This window comes from Anguilla anguilla, chromosome 2 (genome assembly GCF_013347855.1).
Source record: "Anguilla anguilla isolate fAngAng1 chromosome 2, fAngAng1.pri, whole genome shotgun sequence".
NCBI classification, from domain to species: Eukaryota; Metazoa; Chordata; class Actinopteri; order Anguilliformes; family Anguillidae; genus Anguilla; species Anguilla anguilla.
The window spans coordinates 3,775,089-3,797,205 of record NC_049202.1 but is presented as its reverse complement, the minus strand read 5'-3'; the positions used below and the strand labels follow the sequence as shown (position 1 = coordinate 3,797,205).

General features: G+C 49.6%; 1 protein-coding gene across 1 annotated transcript in view; it reads left to right on the top strand.

The window, feature by feature from the left end:
* LOC118219820 (sodium/potassium/calcium exchanger 3-like) overlaps positions 1 to 22,117 on the top strand; it is a 56,676-nt gene that overhangs the window by 5,012 nt on the left and 29,547 nt on the right. The window contains exon 2 of the mRNA XM_035403267.1: positions 8,280 to 8,402. Coding sequence (XP_035259158.1) covers positions 8,280 to 8,402 — 123 coding nt within the window. The remainder of the gene's footprint in view (positions 1 to 8,279; positions 8,403 to 22,117) is intronic.

Sequence of the window (22,117 nt, the reverse complement as noted above, 5' to 3'; positions counted from 1 at the left end):
AGTATATATATATGGCACTTAAGAATTCCTGTGATTTTTGCACATAGCATGTTATGTATACAAGTGATAATCTTAGTGCATGGCTCAGGGTTTCTGCATTATGTGCACAAAGATGTTCAGTGTGTGGCTGGTGGGCAGATTTAGGCTAACAAGGGGTCATCTGTTCACCGCTTTTGTATTAAACACCTCTGTAAGGTGTAGTGTTGCTGCGTTGTCCTCTTTCAAGATTGCACTCAATTAAATGTGCGAGAGGGGTTTTTTTTATTTTTAAATTTTTTTTAGTGTAAGCAGTCATTTTGAGATGCCCAAGACTGTGGAGCTAATGAAGGAGGGGTCAGTTCCCCAAAGCTTTTGAGAAGGTGCGGTGAGGGCGGGGCTGTCTCCTCTAAGGTGTGCCAATTTCCTTGGTCCCTGACACAGGGAGGGGTGGGTGTGTGGGTGGATGGGTGGGGGGGGGGGTCATTATTCTATGTCTTGTAAGTGGGGAGGGAGGGAGAGGAGGGGAGGAACGGAGCTCGGCGAAGCAAATGGAGAGGGCTGTCCTACATTCTTTTCGCGACTAAATATAGAAAACCTGAAACGTCCGCATTACAGGTTTTTTGATTTATGACGCCGCAGCGATCCTTCCTCAGCGTTGCGCCGGAATGAGGAAGGGCGGGGGGGGGGGGGGGGGGGGGGGGGGTGGGAGTGCCCGGCGTCTCGTCTATGCGGTTCAGTATAACATGCTCAGTTAAGAAGCGGTGCTTCTTGGGAGAGTGTGAATTTGGAAAACACCGCAGCGTCCCCGGTGAGAGGTTTTCGAAGCTCAGTCAAGACGGGCGAGGGAGAAACACGCTTGCGGCGCGGGACGGGACGGGACGGGTGGACGCGCCCCTGCGGGAACTCTGGTGAACCTTCCGTGGTGGCAGCCGGAGTTCGCCAGGGAATCGGTGGGCAACACTGGGCTTGGTGGTTTTCAACTTTAATTCACATCGGTCCCTCAGCTTTGTAAAAGGCTGTTAGTGTGTAATCCTTAAATGGTATCACGCATGAAATTTTAAGAAATACATACGCCAAGTGCTTTTACTTTTAAACCTTTCGCCATTAGTGGCAGTAGGAATCATCGAGATCTGTGATTGTTATTAACACAATACATGTGTATGTAAATGTGTAAGAAAAAGTTATATTTTTTGTTGACACTACTTGACATAGAGCTAAATGAATGGAATGGGAAAAAAAATCTGTTCCAGTTTTTTGATTGGCTCACTCAAGATCACGTTAATCCTTAAAACAAAAACAAATGACGGGTTAACAGTGCCACTCAGGCCTGCTCAGTTTCCTCATGACAGTTCCAGAAGTCTGGAAGTCTTTCTGCAGTCTTCCAGAAGTCTGAAGATCTGACAGTGTTTTTTTTTGTTGTTTTTTTTTCCTGGAGAAATTCGGCTCCCTGAAAGAGAATCCACAGATCCTCCACTGTGCGAATAGACTCGTCTCTGTCCTAATTTTTTTTTCATTTTTTGTTTTATTTTTCCCTTATCTGAAATGTGCTGTAGGTTTTTTCCCCATGACTGCCTGGAGTCCTCCTTTAATTCCGGCGGGAAAGTGCTAGCGCGCGCTAGCCGCACGCTTCCTTTTTCTGCTCTGCTAGCTGCGAGCCGGAGTGACATCACAATCAGAGTGCAGGTACCCAGGTGACCTTTGACCCATGACCTATTGACCTTTGAGGCAGCTGTTGCTCTGCTGGCTGACTGAAACGCCCTTATTCCACGCAGCTGGCCCAGCTACGTGCTGCAATGCGTTCAGAACTGGCTGGGAATGCACCCACGGGGCACGGCGTTGCGTAGCACACACAAGGGGCTCGGCCAGGGGCGCCATCTGGGCGTCTGTTCGCCTCCCCGCAACTCCTCGCCGCGACGCAAAACACCCGAGCCGTGAGGTCACACGGCGCCGGCCGCTCTCATCTCCCGAAAAGAAGCCGACGGATCGGCAGTGGAGCTTATCGCGATTTCTGACGCGGAGCCAGGAGCAAAAGCTCCAGCAAAAAAAAAAAGGGAAAAAAAAGGAAAAAAAGGAAAAAAGTAAATAAATAAATACCCAAAGCCCTCGAGCAGGTAATTAGCCGAGCACCTTCTTTAAACAATGCGCGGATCATTCCGAAGCAATCAGCCTGCGCTGGGAACCGGAGAGGACAGCCACGCGCAGACTCCAGCCACGCGCAGACTCCAGCGACGCGCAGACTCGTTGAATCGCTCGTTCACATTAATTGCGGCCTCGGTGTTTGTGTGTGTGTGTGTGTGTGTGTGTGTGTGTGTGTGTGTGTGTGTGTGTGTGCGTGTGTGTGTGTGTGTGTGTGTGTGTGTGTGTGTGTGTGTGGGGGGGGGGGGGGGGGGGGGGGCTGCCGGTGAAAGGGGTAAGGGAGACCTCCTCATCGCGGGTCTCGCTTTTTAAATTCGTCTCTGTACACAAAACGGGGGACGCGCTTTCGCTGCTGAAAATAAAATTGAACAAAAAAAAAAAAAGAAAAAAGCTCAGCAAACGAAATCAATTTGCAGTTCAAAGTCTGGTTCTCAAGACTGCCGCTCTTGGAGCAGAACCGATGCAAAACATTCTAATAAATTGTATTTGTGGAGTTTGATGTCAAAAATCATGTCAGTACAAGACGATCGAAATGATTTCTATATTATTTGTCATTCGTAATGTTACCAAAACCTGCCTGGGCGACCTGCTTAAATCCGTGTCCTCCTCTGTGTCAGCAGTGCTGCTTTTTCAGTTTGCGGAGAGCTGGTACATGCGAGGGTAGCACGATGCTTCTCGAAACTGCCCTTTAACGAGCGCTCACCTCTGAATAAATATCGGTGTGCCAGAGCTATGTTCACAGCGCAATTATCTTTTCCGTTTTTCAAAATGCTACTTTGGGGTCCTCTTCGCTCTTAGGATAGATATCGCCATGGTGAGTTATCCAGCAATGCTACACAGCTGGCCATTCAGTTCTAATTCAACATCAAGTGTTTGTATGAGCCCACAAGGGATAGAAATGCACTCTGTCAGAGTAAAATGTGCCGGATCACTTAACCCGTAGACTTAACCCCTAAACACATTGCCATGTATTTTTGTGTACGTTACAAAGGGAACCTGTTTGGCAAAACGTTACGTTGCATTAATTTCTCAGTCGTTCTTATCCAGAGCGACTTTCAGTGTCGCAACGTGTACCGGACTTCAGCTTTACATGCGAGACAGCATGGTGCCTTCCCATCATGCACTGGGGCTGGGTAACCATCTGGATTGGTGGAGACTGTGGAAAGGGTCAGATGGCCTCTCGGTCTGTCTCCCAGGTCACTAATGAGGGTCAGCCTCCTGGAACGGGGACGATGGCTCACAGTCATAACACACTTTATTTTTTATTTATTTTTTTTGACAGCTCCCACGAAAGACAGCTACTGCTTTCGGCCGACACACCTTTGCTACTTTCAGTGCAGTGTAGTAAAATGGGGGAAGGAGCCGGTCTTGTAACCTAAAAGTCACAGGTTTGATTCCGAGGTAGGACACTGTCGTTGTACGCCTGAGCTAGGTACTTAACCAGCGTTGCTTCAGTATATATCCAGCTGTATAAATGAAAGCAATATAAATGCTATGTAAAAAAAAAAAAGGTTGTATAAGTCGCTCTGGGTAAGAGTGTCTGCTAAATGCCTGTAATGTAATCATTAAGGTCTCATTACCAGCATGGCTCTGTCATGCTGGTACTCTGGACCCATAAGAGCAGTCAGAGTCTCCTCTGGGAAAAGCGGACTTTGCAAACGCAGGCCCTGGGAATTCCCGCTATTCCGGAATATTCCTCCTCTTCAGAAGACGGGGCGGAGCTGACGAGGAGATTTCTCGGACAATGCGCTAACGAGCTAATTAGCAGGCTGCCTGAAGTGCTCCTAAAAGGCGGCTTATCTCCACACGTTTTACACAGCAGTGTAAAAACGAGTTTCTTTTTTTAAACACGAGGCCGGCAGTGTCTCCGTATGTCTTGTTTAACACTTAGTGGCGAGCAAGAGAAGCTGTCGGTGCCGCCTACTGTATAATTGGACCTGCAGGGCACTTACGGATTCAGAAAGAATACATCGCCACAGAAATTGTGTGTCTTCATGAAGTAGATCTCTGGACAAACACGCACTTCATAAATGTGTGCAAATTGAGCCTCCAGTTTCTGCAAGCCAAGACACTAATCCTCCACGATGAGGCTTCTGCATTTGTAAATCAGTGGTAAACAGCCCTGTTCCTTGAGATCTATCATCCAGTAGGTCTTCACTGCAACCCTTAACAAACACACCTCATTCAACAAGCTAGAGATCTCGTTGAGCTGCTAATTAGTAGAATCAGGTGTGCCGAGTTAGGACAGCAGATCTCCAGGAACAGGGCTGGTTGCCACAGCTGTGAATGATCAGAGAGCTGTCCGTCTAAAAGCTGGGCTTTGTATTCTTCTGCTCTTGCTCGTGCCAAATGGGCTTTTTGGAAGCAAGGCTGCCTTGCGTCATAAAATGGGTGAGTGTGGGGTTGTAGGTTTACACTCCGCTTATCTGTGCATGTACGCTTGTGATACATCATACATCATCTGAAATTTTATTTATTTATTTTTTTTACATGTTCTCTTTTCATTTCTGGTCAAGCTGCTAACATTCCATTGGCTATTTTAAAAGAGGGTACTTTGAAAAATAGAAGTAGGGTTTCCAATCCTCACTCTGCTTCTGGGACAAATCCACGCTCCCCCCCCCCCCCCAGTAAGACCCAGTGCCCCCACTCGCCTCACACCTGCAATATTGCTGAAGATTAACGGGGCAATTAAGCCCGGCAGGTAGGAATGTAACCCCTAATTATAACCGCTGACATTCCGGAGGGGGGGGGGGGCACATTAATCGCTGACATTATGGGGTTAGGCTGGGGGGGGGGGTGTGGGGAGTGTTGGATTTTACACCCCCTCCTCTGCTCCGCACCCCCTCCCCCCCCCATTACCCGCGACGGGGCGATCGCACGCACGCCTGCGGTCACGTGGAGGTGGCACAGCGGTCACCTTCCTCGCCCGCGTCTGTCTGTGCGCCGACCCGTTCTCCTCTCACCCCCGGGAGCCCCGCGCCGTTTTAAATCGCCGTCATGGCGCGGGAACGGGCGCGGGGGTGTCCTCGGCGCGTGGCGCGGCGGGTTTTTCGAGAAAGGGGGGGGGGTGTTTGCGGCTTTTCGAGTCCCTGACGGAAGTTAATTTGTCGAGCAGTCGCCGGTTCGGAGGCGCTAATGACACGTTGGCACGGGCGCCTGCGCCACGCTCTCCGCGTGCCTCCCGAAGCGGGCGCTGTGTGCCAGGGACCACGCTGTGCGCCGCTGAGACAGCTCATTTCACCGCGGGGGGGTGGGGGGGTAGGGGGGGGGCTCCTCCTCCTCCACGCTCTTGTGTTTTGGCACAAAGAGTTTCATTTTTCTTTTTTCTTTTTTCCACTGTGTGAAAAAAATATGCAGGTTTAACAACCGGGAGAACACTGATATATATATATTTTTTTGTTGTTTTTTTTCACCCAGAGTTCCCCAAGCTTTTCCCATGGCTGGGGTTATTTTTGGGCAGCAGTCAGTGTGGAATCGTGGCTGTTCGTTTGTGCTCACACGCAGGGGGTTGCAGGTTTAAATCACGGTCCCTGCACCCTTAAATATGTTCTTGGTTCCCGTTCGGTCATTTATACCCTGATTTGTATGCAAATTTTTAATCGGTTGCTTTGAATATTAGCACTTGTTGGGAGTGAATGACATGCGTCAATCAATTACTCACAGACTGCTGTATGAACTGACTTGGTCAGGTAGAGAAGCTCTGAATTTCCATCAGGAAATAAAATAGGGACACTCCTATCTGACTACCTCCTCCAAAGTCGTCACATCTGGCACAAATACACATCTGTGACACTGTCTTTGTTTTGCTTCACCTTTGAATAGCTGAGTAGAAATGTAAAAATTCTAAATGTATGCATTACATAAATTTAAATAACGTGTGGACTACTGTTGTCTTTTTATGTCCACATGTAACACGTCTCCATAGTAACGCATTTGCCCGTGTTCCTTTCTGACTCACTGACCAGGTGATGCCATTACCGTCACGGTCGTGTTGGGGGATCTGGGAAAGGGCTGCGGTGGGTTGGCTCTGATTGGGCGGTGGTGGGTGATCAGGGGTTGGGGGAACGACCAATGCATTTCTTCATCACTCCTGCACATGAGGGGGGGGGGGGGCTGGGGGGCTGGGGGGAGAGGGGGCCAGGGCGTGCATGGGTGGCAGGTCGGGACCAGGGTTGGGGCCAGGGCGGGGGCTGGGCCAGTGGGTGGGGGCAGCAGCCAGGCCGTGCCCCCACCCTAAACGTGGGGCGTTGGCGATGGAGGACGCGGGTCCACTTTGGTTCCGTTCCAGTTTCTGAAAGCTCCACCCCCCCCCCCCACCCCCCCAGAGAGACAGAGAGGAAGAGGGGGGAGGGGGGTGCTGAAATGTCACAGCAGCCTTAGAGGTCTGTGGTCCCTTTGACGATGGTGAACTTTAGGCCCTTGTGCTGCTGCGAATCTTTGAAGTGGTCGGCCAGGAAGTGCCGAAGCCTTTGAGCTGAACGTGCGACGGCTTATCTGGCAGATCCCCTCCCCCCCCCCCCCCCCCCCCCCCCCCGGCTCTCTGTCAATTACACCAACGCGGGCGCTAAAAATAAACTTAAACAAGGGGAAACAAAAAAGTCCGGTTTTAGTAAAGATTTCGATTCCCGTGAGGTCAGGCGACGGGATGCGTAAACAAACAGACGGATTGATATGGAAGCGAGTGGGGCGAGTGCTGGAGTCACGGCAACAGCGGAAACCTTCTGGTGGAGGACAGAGAAAGGGGGGGGGTGGGGGGGGGGGCGGAACATCGATGCAGGCTGTTCTCTAATGTGTTTCTCGGCTGTTTGTTTGTGGAAAAACAAACAGTTGGATCCCGATCACACCTGTATGGTAAACAGACTGAACCATTGGGAGAGCCCGGCGGGGGGGTTGTCGTTGCGGTTCGGTGGCCGGGGGGGGGAATGGGGGTTGTGGAAATCAGGACTCGGCCTGGGCACCGTGTACTCATGTGTTGGGGGCGGGGGTGGGGGGGGGGTTATTTCGGGCAGCGAATGCGCGGGGCACTCGCCGTTATGATGTCACATCCATTCCGCCTCGACTCTCCCGCCAAAACACGGCGGCCTTCCCCCCCGGACGCACGGCTGGCCGATTAGCCGTTAGCTGCGCTGCAACCGCCGTTGCCCCGGCAACCGGAAGGCGGCGGAGCCCGTGTCTCCACGTAGCGTGCCACCTGGTGCTGCGTGGCCATCCCCGCGCCCATTAGCCCCCCCCCTGGCAGCGGGCACGGGATGCCAGGCAGGCTCTGGGTTTATTTACGACGCTCGTTACGAAACGCACTCGGCGACGGCCTGATGCTCTCGGCCGCGCCGCGCCGCTTCGCTAAGTAGCCGTGCTAAATATCGCCGTTGCCAGGTTACCCCCGCGCCGGGTTGGTGGAGTTAGCAGCGCCGGCCGCTTGCAGACCAACCGGCGGTCTCCACGGTCGTACGAGGCCCTGCCAGATGGGACAGCCTCCCGCGCGATGTTGACAAACGCATGAGGTCACCTGCCCCGCCCTGCCGGCTTTCTGCAGCGGAGCGAAAAGCTCTCTCAGCCCCCCTAAAAGCTTTCCGTCCTCCTGCTCTCCTTATCCCACTCCGAAACGATCATGTGAAAGAGGACAACGCGGTGTCTCGAGGGAAAACATGGAGGACGTTTTCAGAGTAGCCTGGTGCTCCAGCCTCTCTGTCTGTCTCCAGTCCAGCCCAGGTTACTGCCTCTCCAATGAGGCCTGGTGACAGTGCAGCCCAGGTTACTGGCTCTCCAATGAGGCCTGGTGACAGTCCAGCCCAGGTTACTGCCTCTCCAGTGAGGCCTGGTGACAGTGCAGCCCAGGTTACTGCCTCTCCGATGAGGCCTGGTGACAGTCCAGCCCAGGTTACTGCCTCTCCAGTGAGGCCTGGTGACAGTGCAGCCCAGGTTACTGCCTCTCCGATGAGGCCTGGTGACAGTCCAGCCCAGGTTACTGCCTCTCCAGTGAGGCCTGGTGACAGTCCAGCCCAGGTTACTGCCTCTCCAGTGAGGCCCGGTGACAGTTCAGCCCAGGCCCCAGCGCCCTTTTAATGTGAGGTTGGGCCACAGAACAGTATTTTGGGGGTGAGCTCAGGAGGTTTCAGGAGCCGCTTCTTCTAAACGTGTTAAACGCGCCCGTGTTGTTTCGCCAGGTTATGACACATCCAGCCGCCCCGCCGATGAGAAGGACGGGTGGAGCGGGCGGCGCCTCCTGCAGGAGCTCGAGAGCAACGACACCGAGGAGAGAGCGGTCTCCAAGAACTGCACTGAGCCAGGTAGGAGAGCCGGTTCGGCAAAACCCTTCTCCTCCCCCCCCCCCCCCTACCCCCCATGGAGCCCCACCTCCCTCCCCTCCCCTCCCCTCCCCTCATATTAGAATTCCCTGCACGGAGCACCGTTCCGTTCAGAACCCTGTGATTGGCCCCATTCTTTTCGGCATTGTGCGCGCAGACAGTCGCATTCTTCCTGCCCTCTGTGATGTCACAGGCGGAATCAGAGCGGGATCGGCCCGTTTTGGGATAATGGCGGCCGCGACGGCGCTCGAATCAGGGCCGCCTTCAGCTCGCATCAGGGCGGCCGCCGGCCTGATTGCCCCTTCCGCCCCGGCCTGTGTCACTGTCGGTTAGCGACTTCCCATGTTCCCCCCCCCGGCGCGTGCTTACCCGTGATTGGCCCGAGCGCTTCGCGGAGGGGCGGGGTCAGAATTTGCTGAGCTATCCGGCCAGCGACAGAAACAAAAATCTTTCTTCCGTGAGTTCAGGGCGTGTATTGACCCCAGGTCAGATTTTAAATAATGCAATTAAAAAAATAAATAAATACACTTCTGTGGAATATATTTGTCTAACTATGGGTCGGGACCCAAAATGTCGTGGGAGAGTATGAAGCGGGTCCATAGTCCACTAGGCTATGTTAGTATCTAACGGGGTCCCTGAAAGGTACTACATTACATCTAATTTGGGCCCTTATATAAAAAAGGTATCTCTAATATGAGCCCTGATATTAAAAGGTTTCAGAACCTGTGATTGAAGTAATCGATTGATTGAGTCCACTCATCTTGTTCTGAAGGCCCTGATTGGCTGCTGATTGAGAGGACACTGCAAATCCCTTGTGGACACTGCGCCCCCCCCAGGAGTGGAGTTTGGCCCCCCCGCTGTAGGCGGATTGCAGTGTTTGGCCCCAATGGGGTGTCATTAAGGCTGTACCTGCTGTGGCCCTGCGGTGCTCAATTTCCTTTTCATACTCCTGTTCTTGCACCCCACCCCACCCCCACCCCCCTACCCCCACCCCTCACGGCCTGTCCCTCAGCTTTTGGGAGCTGTAAGGAAAATTTGAGATTGCGATCATGGACTTGGTGGTGGGGGGGTGTGGGGGGGGGGGCCTGTTTTGAACAGGCAATATAAGCCAAAAAGTTGCCTTTTCATAGGAGGTGGGGCCCTACGCAGAGTGCATATCTTGCATATAGGACAACATCCCTGCCCGCCCCCCCCCCCCACTGATAACTCAGGAGACACAGACCACCGCTTCTGAGGGGAAGAAACTCTTCACCGTCTTTAATATCCCCCCCCCCCCCCACTGATAACTCAGGAGACGCAGACCACCGCTTCCGAGAAGAAGCGGGAAGAACCTCCTCGCCGTCGTGCTGTCCCTCCCGCTAACCAGCTAACAGCGCGTGCCGCGCGGAGTTCAAAGTCAACTGAGCGGAACGCGGGTTTTTTAATCAGCGCTGCTCAGCGCAGATCCCGCCCGCCCGGGACAGATTCGTGCCGCGGTTCGGATCATAGATGACCACTTTTCATGCGGGGGGGGGGGGGGAAAGAAAAAGAAAGCCGGTTTTCAATACTGTTTATTTTATATAATAATAATAATTTATTTATTTATTTTTTATACATTCCTGGAAATGCTGCGACTTCGCCGTGCCCCCCCGAGCGAACGCCGACGGGCTGATTAAGGAAGGCTTACCGCGCGAAAAAGGAAGCGGAGGAGAAGAAGGCGTAATCGACGCAGAGGCGGATAACTGATAAGCCGCAGCAGCCTGCATCAGCGCCGCTCCTCATTACTCTATTATTATGGCGCTGCGACACCCTTTTCCCCTGCGCAAAATGTCCGCCGTGAACGACGCGGTGCCGGACACAGCAAGCGCATTAGCTGTATTCGGTTATGTAGGATGCAGAGCTTTGCGCTAGCATGCATCACTGACGTGGGAGGGCGCAAGAGGGGAACGTAGAATTTCTGGAAAAGCATGCGGTATTAAAAATGTAGTTTTCAATCGCATCCTGTCCTCCAAAACAAATTGCATTTTTTAAAAAGCCAATGCCTTAACCTTTTGGCATTGCAATGCAGCCTTATCGATTTCAGAAATTTAGGGCAAGGGCATAATGCAAACTTACATCATTCTGAAAAGTCAAATTATTGCCTGCCTGGTTTGAGGGTAAAAACTTTGTCACTCGTCCGATGGTCGAAATCATAATTTAGCCCTCCCCTGTGAGGAGCTGGGTGGTAACAGCTGGGTGTTGCCAGTTTAAATCCTTGAACAAATCAGGTTAGACAAGGTTCTTCAGTGCGTGACAATGTACACACACCGTTGCTTTCCAAATCACTGTTTATATAGACTTCTCTATGTAAACATCCACGCGTTCCCACAGTGTATGGATTTATTATAGGAGAATATGAATTTAACCAGCAGCTGACTGTTTCCTGCTGAACCGATGGCCGTTGTAATAACATTGTAATAACAGGATAACCTACTTAAAACCTCTGGTTACTACTAGTTAGTAATGCCTTTTGGTGTTTTGGCCTATTGGCCTAAAAATGCTCTTTTTTTTCTGTACTGAAAAGTGATACCTCAGCAAATATGACTGTCAAAATCCATCCCATGGATTTTCTATTTCTAAGAACAGCGGCGAGCACATGGTGCATGATTAAGGAGAATGTTATGGATTTATTTTAAATAGTGCATCAATAGTTATTGCAGCAATAAAAATAAAATAAATAAATAAATATACCTGTATACAGGACTGTTATTGTTTTCAACTTGCTATTAAGGGACACAAAAGGTACAATGTGCCTCTTGTCGAGTGTGCAAAGTCAGCTTAGTTTGCGGATGAAAAACTTGTGTTTCATGAATCGGAAAGTTATGTGAGGAGGACCTGAAGGCACATACAGTCATATAAGAAGGCTGATTTTCTTCAGCACGTGTTTAAATAAGTTTACCTACCAAGCCGGCCTCCTCTTGTAACCCTTTGAAGAGCATGCTTTTCGGAATGTCTTTTTCAAACTTCTAAAACTCCATTGCCTTCGATTACCAGCAGTGATTGTGACATCAGCATTAGAATGTTCAGTCAAGAACATTCTAGTCACAGGTTTGTGACCTCACACCTAGCAGTGTCAAAGGAAACAGTGGGCTAGTCATGTACTGGCATTCCCAGATCTGGTGCATTACCTGGTGTGACTGTGTCTGCAATGTGTCTGCACATCACTTTGGATAAAGCGTCTGCCAAATAAAAGCACTGCGTCTTCAGACAGCAGCACATCCCTCACTGTGCTGGTTCTGCTCCCAGCCCCGGTGCTTTATACTGGAGGCACGCTGATGCTAAATCAGTTATATTTAGAAAGAAATGCGTAATATCTTGTTTCTGCTTAATTACGCCTTCCCTGCTGAAATGCTTTAATTATTTTAATTGGGATTATTTGTGCTTTTTGCACAGCGGAGCGCTCCGCACTGCTCTCTCTCTCTCTCTCTCTCTCTCTCCCTCCCTCTCGCACTCTCTCTCTCTCTCTCTCTCTCTCTCTCTCTCTCCCTCTCTCTCTCCCTCTCTCTCTCTCTCCCTCTCCCTCTCACTCTCCCTCTCTCTCTCTCCCTCTCCCTCTCGCTCTCTCCCTCAGCTCTCATCCTTTCTTTATTGCTCTCTCTCGCTCTCTTTCGCTATCCCTGTCTCCCTAAGCTCTCATCCCTCTCTTTATTTCTCTCTATATCTGTATCTGTCTCCCTCTATATCTATCTCCTCTCCCTCTCTTGTCTCCCTCACCCTCACCCTCTCTCTCTCTCTCTCTCTCTCATTCTCTCTCTCTCACTTTGCTTCTTGCCTCTTTTACCCTCTTGGTGTTTGATTCCTCCTAATTGAATACAAGACTCAGTTTAACCTGTTTATTTAACATACAGCTAATTTTGACAGCGTCTGTGAGAACGCAGGGCGATAGTAGTTTGTTATAAGCGCTGTTTGCGGAGCGTAATGCTGGTCTTTGACCAGATCCCCCTGCAGCTATGGCTGGACGCTCACTGTGAGCTGCTCAGACCGCGTAGCTGTAATCATCGCTGACCCGTACCGGGGGACCGTGTATTTATTTGAACACAGATGGACACGATGTCAGGCACATTAATGTTAATTACTTTATTATGTAGCAACTCAAATATGCGTGTGTGTGCGTACGTGTGTGTGTGTACGCGTGAGTGTTTGTGTGTGCATGTGTGTGTGTGAGTGTGCGTGTTTGTGTGTGCATGTGTGTGTATGTGTGTGTGTGTGTGTCTGTTATAAAGCCTGTCAATTTAATTTTCATATACAGTTCTGCTTTCTTGCCCAATTGACACGTTGTGGTTTGACATTTGCTGTAGATTGTACCTTTGTTTGGCTTTTCCCTTTGAGAGAAAAAATGATCGTACCCTCGATATCTGTCCTTCTGTGACCTCATTAACCGAAATGAACGTCATCAATCTCTCCCACTGTCCACTGTCTATCCACCAAGGTCATGCTTGTCAACCAAAACTAGACCAGAAGGGGTCAGGGTCCAAGGAATGTCTTTCATCTTAGCTCCGCCCCCTATCAGTGAGCTCCCTCTACCATGGTGACATGTATATACGAATCAGAGAGGATTCTGGGAGAGCTTTGCGCTGTCTTGAGTAATCACCAATTCACTCTAGCTCAGTAGTGGAGGGGGGGGGGGAAATCTCTCCGCTGGAGTATTTGCACACTGCTTTGGGTAAAGGCATCATTGGCAGTGAGTCACTCTGTATGTGACCTTTTAAAAAAGCACTTGCTGTGTGCTCTAATGGAGGGTGAGGGGGGGGGGGGGGGGGTTGGCGGGTGGCTGGGGGGGGTCGGCGGGGGTCTGTGCAAAAATGATGACGTGTCGTCTCTTCGGACTGAGAGGCAGGAAACTGAGAGCTTTCCTCTTTTCTTTTGTTTTTTTCATTTTTTCTCTCCTTTTTTTTTGTTCCGGGAGGTGCGGAGTGGCTGGTGATTGCTCAGTCCCTGCCCTGCTGATCTGTTCCCCAGTCAAGGCCTTCATTTAACTAATTTTCCTTCGAGTGCCCCCCCCCCCCTCCGCCCACCCCCCCCCCCACCCCCACGCGCCACATCCCATCTCTTATCTCCCTTCCCGCATTCCCTCTCTGCCTCTCTCTCTCTCTCTCTCTCTCTCTCTCTCGCTACACAAAATGGAACGCCCTCTGTTTGTCGTTTTCTCTCTCTTGATTTTAATTGCCGGACCCCGCTGTGGGTGTTGATTCGGAGCCTTGTTTTTCTGCCGAGGGAGATGAAGTGCTTTTTGTGTTCCGGGATCTGGAGCAAAAATGAGGATAAAAAAAGGGGGGTGGGGGGGCGGCAAACCACTGGAACCCGCCGCCTCTGCGCTAACCGGACGCTCGATGGCGGAGGAGCGACGCTCGTGGGCTCACGTCACGTATAAATTTCACTCGTTGGGTACGATGAAACGAACGGTCGAAGGTTGTAAAGAACAGATGGCGTGGGTGCTAGGCGGTGTACGAAATAAAAACTTTACGGGGGGGGGCAAAAGTCACAGGCGGTGGTCCAACTGCGGAAAGAATGTCTTTAGTAAATCTGGCCCTCGGTGTTTCGTTTCTCACCGGCGACCCCTGCTGGTCAGTCAGGCGCCCCGCAGTCCGCCTGCTCCAGCTGCGTATGAAGCGTCTCCCCCCCCCCCCCCCCGACTCATGTTGGCGCACGCTCAGCCCCGGTGGCCGAACTTTGGAAAATACCCAGCGGCTCGACATGCCCGTTTCGGAATCTTGTGCGTTCTTGTCCGATACTGACAGTGGAGGGTTCAGCGATGACGCAGCTGGTGAATATGACAGGCTGCTCCTTACCCATTATGCTACACTGGGGTGGCCGTGTAGTATAATGGGCAAAGAACTGGTCTTGTAACCTAAGGGTTGCAGGTTCAATTCCCAGGTTGGACACTGCCGTTGTACCCTTGAGCTAGGTGCTTAACATGCATTGCTTCAGTATAAAAATCCAGCTGTATGAATGGATGCAATGTAAATGCTGTGTATAATGTTGTGCAAGTTGCTTTGGACAAGAGCGTCTGCTAAACGCCTGCAATGTAATGTAATGTAGTGCTCCAAACTGAGGGAAAGGAACAGGAAGAAAAGCATTAAAATGGTAAATGGACTGCATTTATATAGCACTTTTATCGAAAGCACTTTACAATTGATGCCTCTCATTCACCCATTCACACACACACTCACACACCAACGGTGAAAGGCTGCCATGCAAGGTACCAATCAGCTTGTTGGGAGCAATTAGGGGTTAGGTGTCTTGCTCATGGACACTTCGACATGCCCAGGGCGGGGGATTGAACTGGCAACCCTCCGACTGCCAGTCAACCGCTCTTACCCACTGAGCTGTGTCACCCCTGCACATGTGAGCATCCAGCCTAACACGGCTCCTAAAGGAAGCTTCGTCTGTTATCTCTCTGCTGCTGAGCCACAGCCATCACGAATCGTCTTCGATCTCCCGGGCTGGTAGGATAAGGAAGGGAAGGGGAGGGGGGGAGGGGGGGAAGCGGAAGGTGTGATAAAAAAGAGGTGATCTGGGAGTGCAGCTGACTGTGAATTTCTGAACCCCCCCCCCCCGTGTAGTCAGTGTGTCAGAAAGGAGCGGATCCTTATTAAATTCCCTTTTCCCCACTCCTCTGCTCCTCTGGCCAGGCCTTAATCATTCAGGCACTTCCTTTTGCTGGTTTCCCCCATGGGTGTTTGATAAAGAGACACAGAGAGTGAGAAATAGACGGAGAGAGATAGAGAGACAGAGCGAGAGACAGAGAAAGAGAGAGGTAGAGAGAGAGAAAGAGAAAGATAGAGGGAGAGAGACAGAGCAAGAGATAGAGAGAAAGATAAAGAGAAGAGAGAGAGGGAGAGGGAGGAAGAGAGAGAGGGAGAGAGACAGAGAGGGAGAGAGGTCTCTGGGGAGCACCACTTCAGTTATTTTAAGGTCCGTGTTGTTTCGATTGCTCTGCCAGAGGGGAGATGTCTTCATCAGCGCGGGGGGTGGGGGGGTGGGAGAGCGGGCGGGCGAGCTTCGTTAGGGAGAAGTGATTAATTACAGGGAGAATCCCTGGGTGGTGGTGGCGGTGGATGGGAGTGGGTGGGTGAGTGGGAGGGAGGGAGAGAGAGAGGCCTGCACCAGCTCCTGCAGTAAAAACTGGGGAAGTGGGGGGGGGCGGGCAGGGGGGCAGCGGAGCACCAGGGGCCAGCTGAGGAGCACATCAAAGAGAGGCACTAATACCCCTGCCCCTGGACGACCCGTGGCCTCGGCCATAAGCTCTGTTTACCCCAGCTATATACGGCCCCACTTCCCACCGGGGGGGGGGGGGACGGGGGGACGTTGTCGCCTCTTTGGTGCTGATCGACTGGATACCGTGAGAGTTCCGATTGGTTTGCTTGACAAAGGGCATCAGGTTGTGCGCGTGACCAGTACTTTATGGCCAGTCAGGCTCCCGTCATCATTCTCAATAGCCTGTCTAGTGCTTTGTTTTCTTCCTTTTTTTTAAACGCTGGTGTCAGCCATATCCATGCTGAATGGATGAACTGAAACTGCAGATCTGGTCAGACTTATTTTTTTCCTCTCTCTCGCTGCAGCTGCCCCTGTCCCCCCCCCCCCAAAAAAAACCCTCCGCTTTCCGGTCTGTTTGTCATCCCTTTGGACTTAAAGAGAGCCCCTCCGCCCATGATCATAATCCACCTGACAGGCGTAAGACAGGCAGTGCCAGTGACAGGGAGGACTTTTTCACACTTTGAAGAGCAGGTTTTGTTTTGGAATTTTTTTCTTTTTTTTTCTAAACGTGTTCTAGAACTGCGTCGCTTTCAGTGACCAGCAGTGATTGTGACATCAGCACTAGAATGTTCCGTTAAGAACACTCCAATCACATATTTGTGATCTTACGCCTTAAAGGGTTTAACTGGCATTCTGAAAGGAAGTCGCTGATACCCAACCTTTGCTTGGTTATCCCGCTCGCTGATTTTTTTCTTTTCTTATTTTTTTATGATCAGTTTTTTTACTGCAAATTCGAAGGTTACGAAACTGCCTGTACCCCCCCCCCCCCCCCTCGCAGTCTTGGTGCTGGGCCGATAACTCTGCTATCACACCTTTAAAACGCACATGTTCGTTCACGCTGCAGATTCCTTGTTACGCAAGCACAGGTCGTCAGGTGATCAGAGCAGGCCAGGGATTCACTCTTTCGCCTCCACCGTGGTCGAACTGCCTCTCTCTTCATTCCGCACAGTTAGCAACTTCCTTCCTGGGTTAGTTCTGTTCCTGCATCAGCACTCACGTGCCCGACCTTTGAGCTCATCCAGTCAGAAGCAACCCAAATTTGCTGAATGGAGCTACGGATACGATGATATTTTTTTTCTTTACTCGGGGCGGAAGAGACCAGAAGCAAACTATCTTTCATAGCGCCAGTCCTTAATTTTTCAGTTTTGGTGGATTTGGGCGACATCTGCGGTGACTAGTGGTCACAAAAGTTTGTTTTCACACACAAAACACCAGAGTTGCGTTCGAAACGAAGCACAGCGAAGCGCATCAATATTGCTACAAATCTGCCGGTGGGAAAAGGTATCAAACAGGACTTTTTTTTTAATATCAAGGATTGCCACTTGAAATTAAAAAAAAACAACACCTTCAGGTGATCAGCTCACCACGGATATCTGAGCGGCTTAATCGGCGGCTGACGGCTCCCTCTCGCTTCCGGGCTGAACGCTCGCCACGCGGCGTCGTTTCACACCGAGCAGAGAAACAGATCTCCGCTGGATCAGGAGATGAGTTCCCCTCCAGCGGACACCTCCCCGCCGTCCTTTTTCCCGCCGTTAATTACGTCGCCGAGGTTCGAAAAATCTGAGCCGACGTCGACGGGGGCGCTGTGCGGCATCGGCTGCCTTCAAAGCCCCAATAAGTTCAGATCCGTCTCGTATTTAGTGTGTCACAAACGGATTTCTCCGGTGCCCCAAAACCCAATTATCATAGTCCGGCAGGAGACTGAGGGCGGGAAATGTAATTAAGGGGGTTTTCTGCTGGGGATAGTAGCGAGTGTTGTTATGTAAACTCTCAGCGCTTCTCTTTGTCATAGCAGTGGTTGTCCTGTGAGGTCTTGCTGCTCATCCTGCTTATATAACTTCTGATATATTACTAACATATTACTGATTAATTATATAGGGGGTGGGTGGCTGGGTGTTGGATCCAATCAGAATCTTCGCTGATCAGAACCGCAGTGGAGTGTTGCTCTCCACAACATTACCCCCCACCCACCCCCCCGAACCCCCCACCCCCCCACAAATACATCTAGCGGAACGCAAGCCGCCCCACACATACGGTACCTGTGTATGCGTTGCACTTATGTAAGTCACTTACATAATAAGTGATAAGGAGGTCTGATAAATGCCCGAATTAAATGTAAATGTGCTCGAGGGCAGCCAAAATACTCGGTCAAACCCAAAGAAGGAGTAAGAGAAAAACAGGGAGGAAGAATAAGAGTATAAGGCCTCAAGGGTTCGATAACTTGAAAAGGGTCATGAAACCACACGGGGTTCCCAGATCGGCCCGTCTCCTTATTTATACAGGCGAGGGAACTTTTTAAGTAGAGATACCTACTTTTTTTGTAAATGCCAGGACTCAGATATACGCACCTTCAGACTTTCCTGTGAAATTGCCCTTTAGAAAAGCGGCAGTGTTGCTTTCTGGATGCAGGCGTGGACCTCCCCCAGACTCAGACCTTTACGAACATCTTCCGAAATTCAAACCCACCAGCGCCGGTCGCAGTGATTGAGAAAAATTTCCCTCAGATCTCGACGTCGCCCCCCGAGGAGACGGCTGCAGACGCCGTACAATTTCGGCGCCGCTAGTAGCAGTAGTATTGCTTCCGTTTTGTAAGCCGTATATCAGATTTTTTGCTTTTTAAACCCTCTCCCCTTCCTCTCTCTTGTTCTGTGTGGCCCGTCTGTTGCATGGCACCGAAAAGTTTGGGAAATTGTCTTTATTCGTTCTGTGGCTAGACCTGCGCCGACACCCACGGGTGTTTTTTTTATTTTATTTTTTTTATTTGTTTTATTTGACCTTTATTTAACCAGGTAAAATCAGTTGAGAACCAATTCTCATTTACAATGATGACCTGGCCAAGAGGCGTCAGCAACAGAAAATAGGTAAAAATAGGTAAAATAGGTAAAATAGGTAAACATAGGTAAAAATAGGTAAAATAGGTAAAATAGGTAAAATAGGTAAAAATAGGTAAAATAGGTAAAATAGGTTTTGGCGGCACGTCGACTTGCGTAGTCACCTTCGGTTCTGTGGGACGGGCGTCTTCCGCCAAAACGGAAGCAATGATAAAAGTTCTTATAGGAACGCAGGAGTAAAGAAAAAGTAGAAAGCTGGGTGTGCAGCTCCCAGCTGGACTCATGTGTACTCTGTCAGAGTTAAATTGACGCTGGATGTTTTCCTGTGTAGGAACGCGCTCCACTGTGTCCACAGCCCTTTGTTCCCCCTCCCGCCAGAGCCCGCGACGAGCCTAATCAATGCTAACGGGCTGCGCCGCAGGCTAATTCGGCTACGAGCCCACGCGGGCCTCCGCTAGGCCGAACACCTCATCTTCAGACTTCAGACCGGCTGCTGTGCAATCAAAATTTACACTTTTTAAACAAGTCGTGATGCAGAAAAGAAAAAAAAACATTGATCTTTCCGCCAGGACCCGTTGTTTATTATCTGATTACGCTTCATATCATCATCATATTATCTATGCTACATCTGCAGGAGATGTACATGCGCATTTATATATCGGAATGATTCAATTCGCACATGCTATCACGCGACGCCGCAGCGAATGCTAGTGCTAGCGCCAGTGCTAACTTCCCTAGGGCATTTGTAGCCCAGCTGAACTTCATTTTCTGGTGGTGTTGATAGAAACCGAAGATGTACTGTACAGTTACAGTAATTAGCATGAGATGCTAGGCCCAAGATCTTAGACATGTGGCTATAAAGTCCATCGAGGAGGAGGTAAATATTTATTCTCTTATGCTTGCTTAATTTGGCAAGTATTTAATATCAACACTTTAATTCAGTTCCAAATTTTTTTTTTTTAAATTGGAACATATACTATTTCATGATATTCTGTACATTACGTTGTCATCTTAAAGCACTATAAGTGTTAAAAATCTGGCTACTTTTTTTTTTTTGATGTTTTATCAACAGTTTTTTTGTGTGTGTGTGTGTGTTGTGCACCACTTTGATGTGCTCTGTTTTGGTTGGAATCGGTTTGTGTATTTTGGCGGACGTTGCCTGAGACCAAGTTTCTGATCCAAGTGAGAAGCGTTGGCTCGACCCCCCTCCCCCCCCTCCCCGTCCTGCTTGCTCGTCCTTTCATGCGTTCACGAAAGCGCTCATTATAAATTCTCATGCAGCAGGAGCAATGTCGCGCGCGTGTGACAGTCGTGTGTGTATGAATATGAATGTGTTCCATAAACATGAATAAATATGAGGCTTCCGTGCATAGCTCTTATTTGCTTTTCGTGTTGTCGAGAGACTGTTCAGCAAAGATCCACAACCCCCCTCCTCCTCACACAGAGAAGATGTATGACTTTCAAGCGCACTTTAACCACAGCCCGGGTATTCTCTGAGGTTGTTTATATTATAAAAATACGGGCGACTGGAACTCAAGGCACAAACTGTGATATGGATCCTGCTGATCATCCATATTGTTTTTCACTCGATTACTATGCATGCATAATTCATATTCCGTCAAACGTTTAAAAAGTCTTTTTTTTTAAACAGTTCACGTTGGGGGCTTTACCCATGAAAATAAGTTATTTCAGCAGCGATTTATCGTATTTGAAAAGAATAATATATCGCTACTGTGTGTGTTAGTTTGTGTTTGTGTGTGTGTATGCGTGTGTGCGTGTGTGCGTGTTTGTGCATGCCTGGAGTGAGTGTGTGTGTGTGTGTGTGTATGTGTGTGTGGAAATCTATACACAAGCAAGGGAAATAAAAACTTCTAATGTTGTTTTTGATGTACTGAAACGGGCTGAAAAAAGCAATCGCGTTTATGTCCTGTGGTTCGGCCGTAGTCCCCGGCAACGCGTTGCCAGGCACCCGCGTAAACGCTGCAGCCCATCGGGCGCGGCGGAAAAGATCGATGCGCCTCGGCGCGCGGCTCGAGTGGCGATGCTAACGGCGGCGCATTAACACCCCCCCCCCCCAACCCCCCCCATCCACACCCCCACCCAGGGGCGTCGTAGTGGGGGGAAAAGTGGGACTGACTAACCAGGGCCCGAATGGGGGGGAGGGCCCTCGAAAAGCCTGGAATGATGCGTGAGAGACATGGAGGAGAAGACGGAGGGGGCCTGCAGAGACTGCTTATGCATAGGGCCCAGAATTTTGTGCTACACCCCCCCTGGAAATGTGGCGCTGGATTAGGAAATGGTCACTGCGCTGGGGCTGAGTTCAGCTTGAGTTCTATTTTCAGCTTGAGTTCTGTTAGTGGAACGAGAGGACATGAGTGGATATTAGCAAAAATGGTAAATTCCGTACAGATGTTGGGAAGAATTTTTTTTTCACGCAGAGAGCGGTCAGTGTGTGTGGAATAGCCTGCCAGGTCACGTAGCACAGGCAGAAACTCTGGGTAATTTCAAGACTAGGCTTGATAATATGTTAGATACTATCTAATTTAAGAAAATGGTGAGCATTGCTGGGCTGAATGGCCTGTTTTCATTGTTATGTTATGTTATGTTATGTTATGTTATGTTATGTTATGTTATGTTATGTTATGTTATGTTATGTTATGTTATGTTATGTTATGTTATGTTATGTTATGTTATGTTAGGCTATTTGCTCCTTCCTGGGTCTCTCAAAACAGCTCTGTTGACTAATTAATATTTCCAAGCCAAAAATGTATCCTACAATAGTACTTGGAAAGTTGCACTGGTAAAATTTCAGTGTTATGTTTGTTTTTTTGTTTTTTTTGTAACTGTGAAAATAATATTTGTTCATATCGCAGCCTTTTAAATGTTCCCCCTCAAACAATAAGACTATTACTCATGACTCATGAAGAAAAGCATTTTTCCAGCCTAATTGAATTCACGCCGCAGATACGCATTGTTATTGCTTTAAAAGAGTCTTTACTTAACTTCAGATAAGCGTTTTTTCTCATAACACGTTTCTGCGCAGTCTAATTAAAATCAAACAATGGGAAGTGGGATCTCTGGCACGGTTTTGTATACGTTCTACACTTTGAAAAAAAAAAAAACTTCTCCCACTGGGCATAATTATGCCTAAGAATAAGGAACATAAAGAATAAGGAACATAAATGCAGGAACATTGTTATCCCAAATACATGCTGTTACCCAGATACATGCTGTTATCCCAAATGCATGCTGGCACTTATCCCAAATTGCCCAAATGGCCTTCAGACAGTAGTGGACAAGAGGGGGACATTAGAATATTAGAATCAATATTTCTTGATATTTATATAACTACTTGGAAGGGAATTAATTACAGTGAGAAATCTATGTGGCGTATATCTGTGTCTGCGGTTGCGCGTGCGTGCGTGTGTGCGCGCATGTGTGTGTGTGTGTGCTATATAATTAAATTCATCGCGGCCAGAGAATTCTTTCCGCTGTGTGAATATGGCAGTATATCTAAAGGAAAAAAAAAAACAAATCCTCTTGACTTTCTTGTTGGATCCCACGAGGAATCCGAGGCTCTTTCAGGCAGGT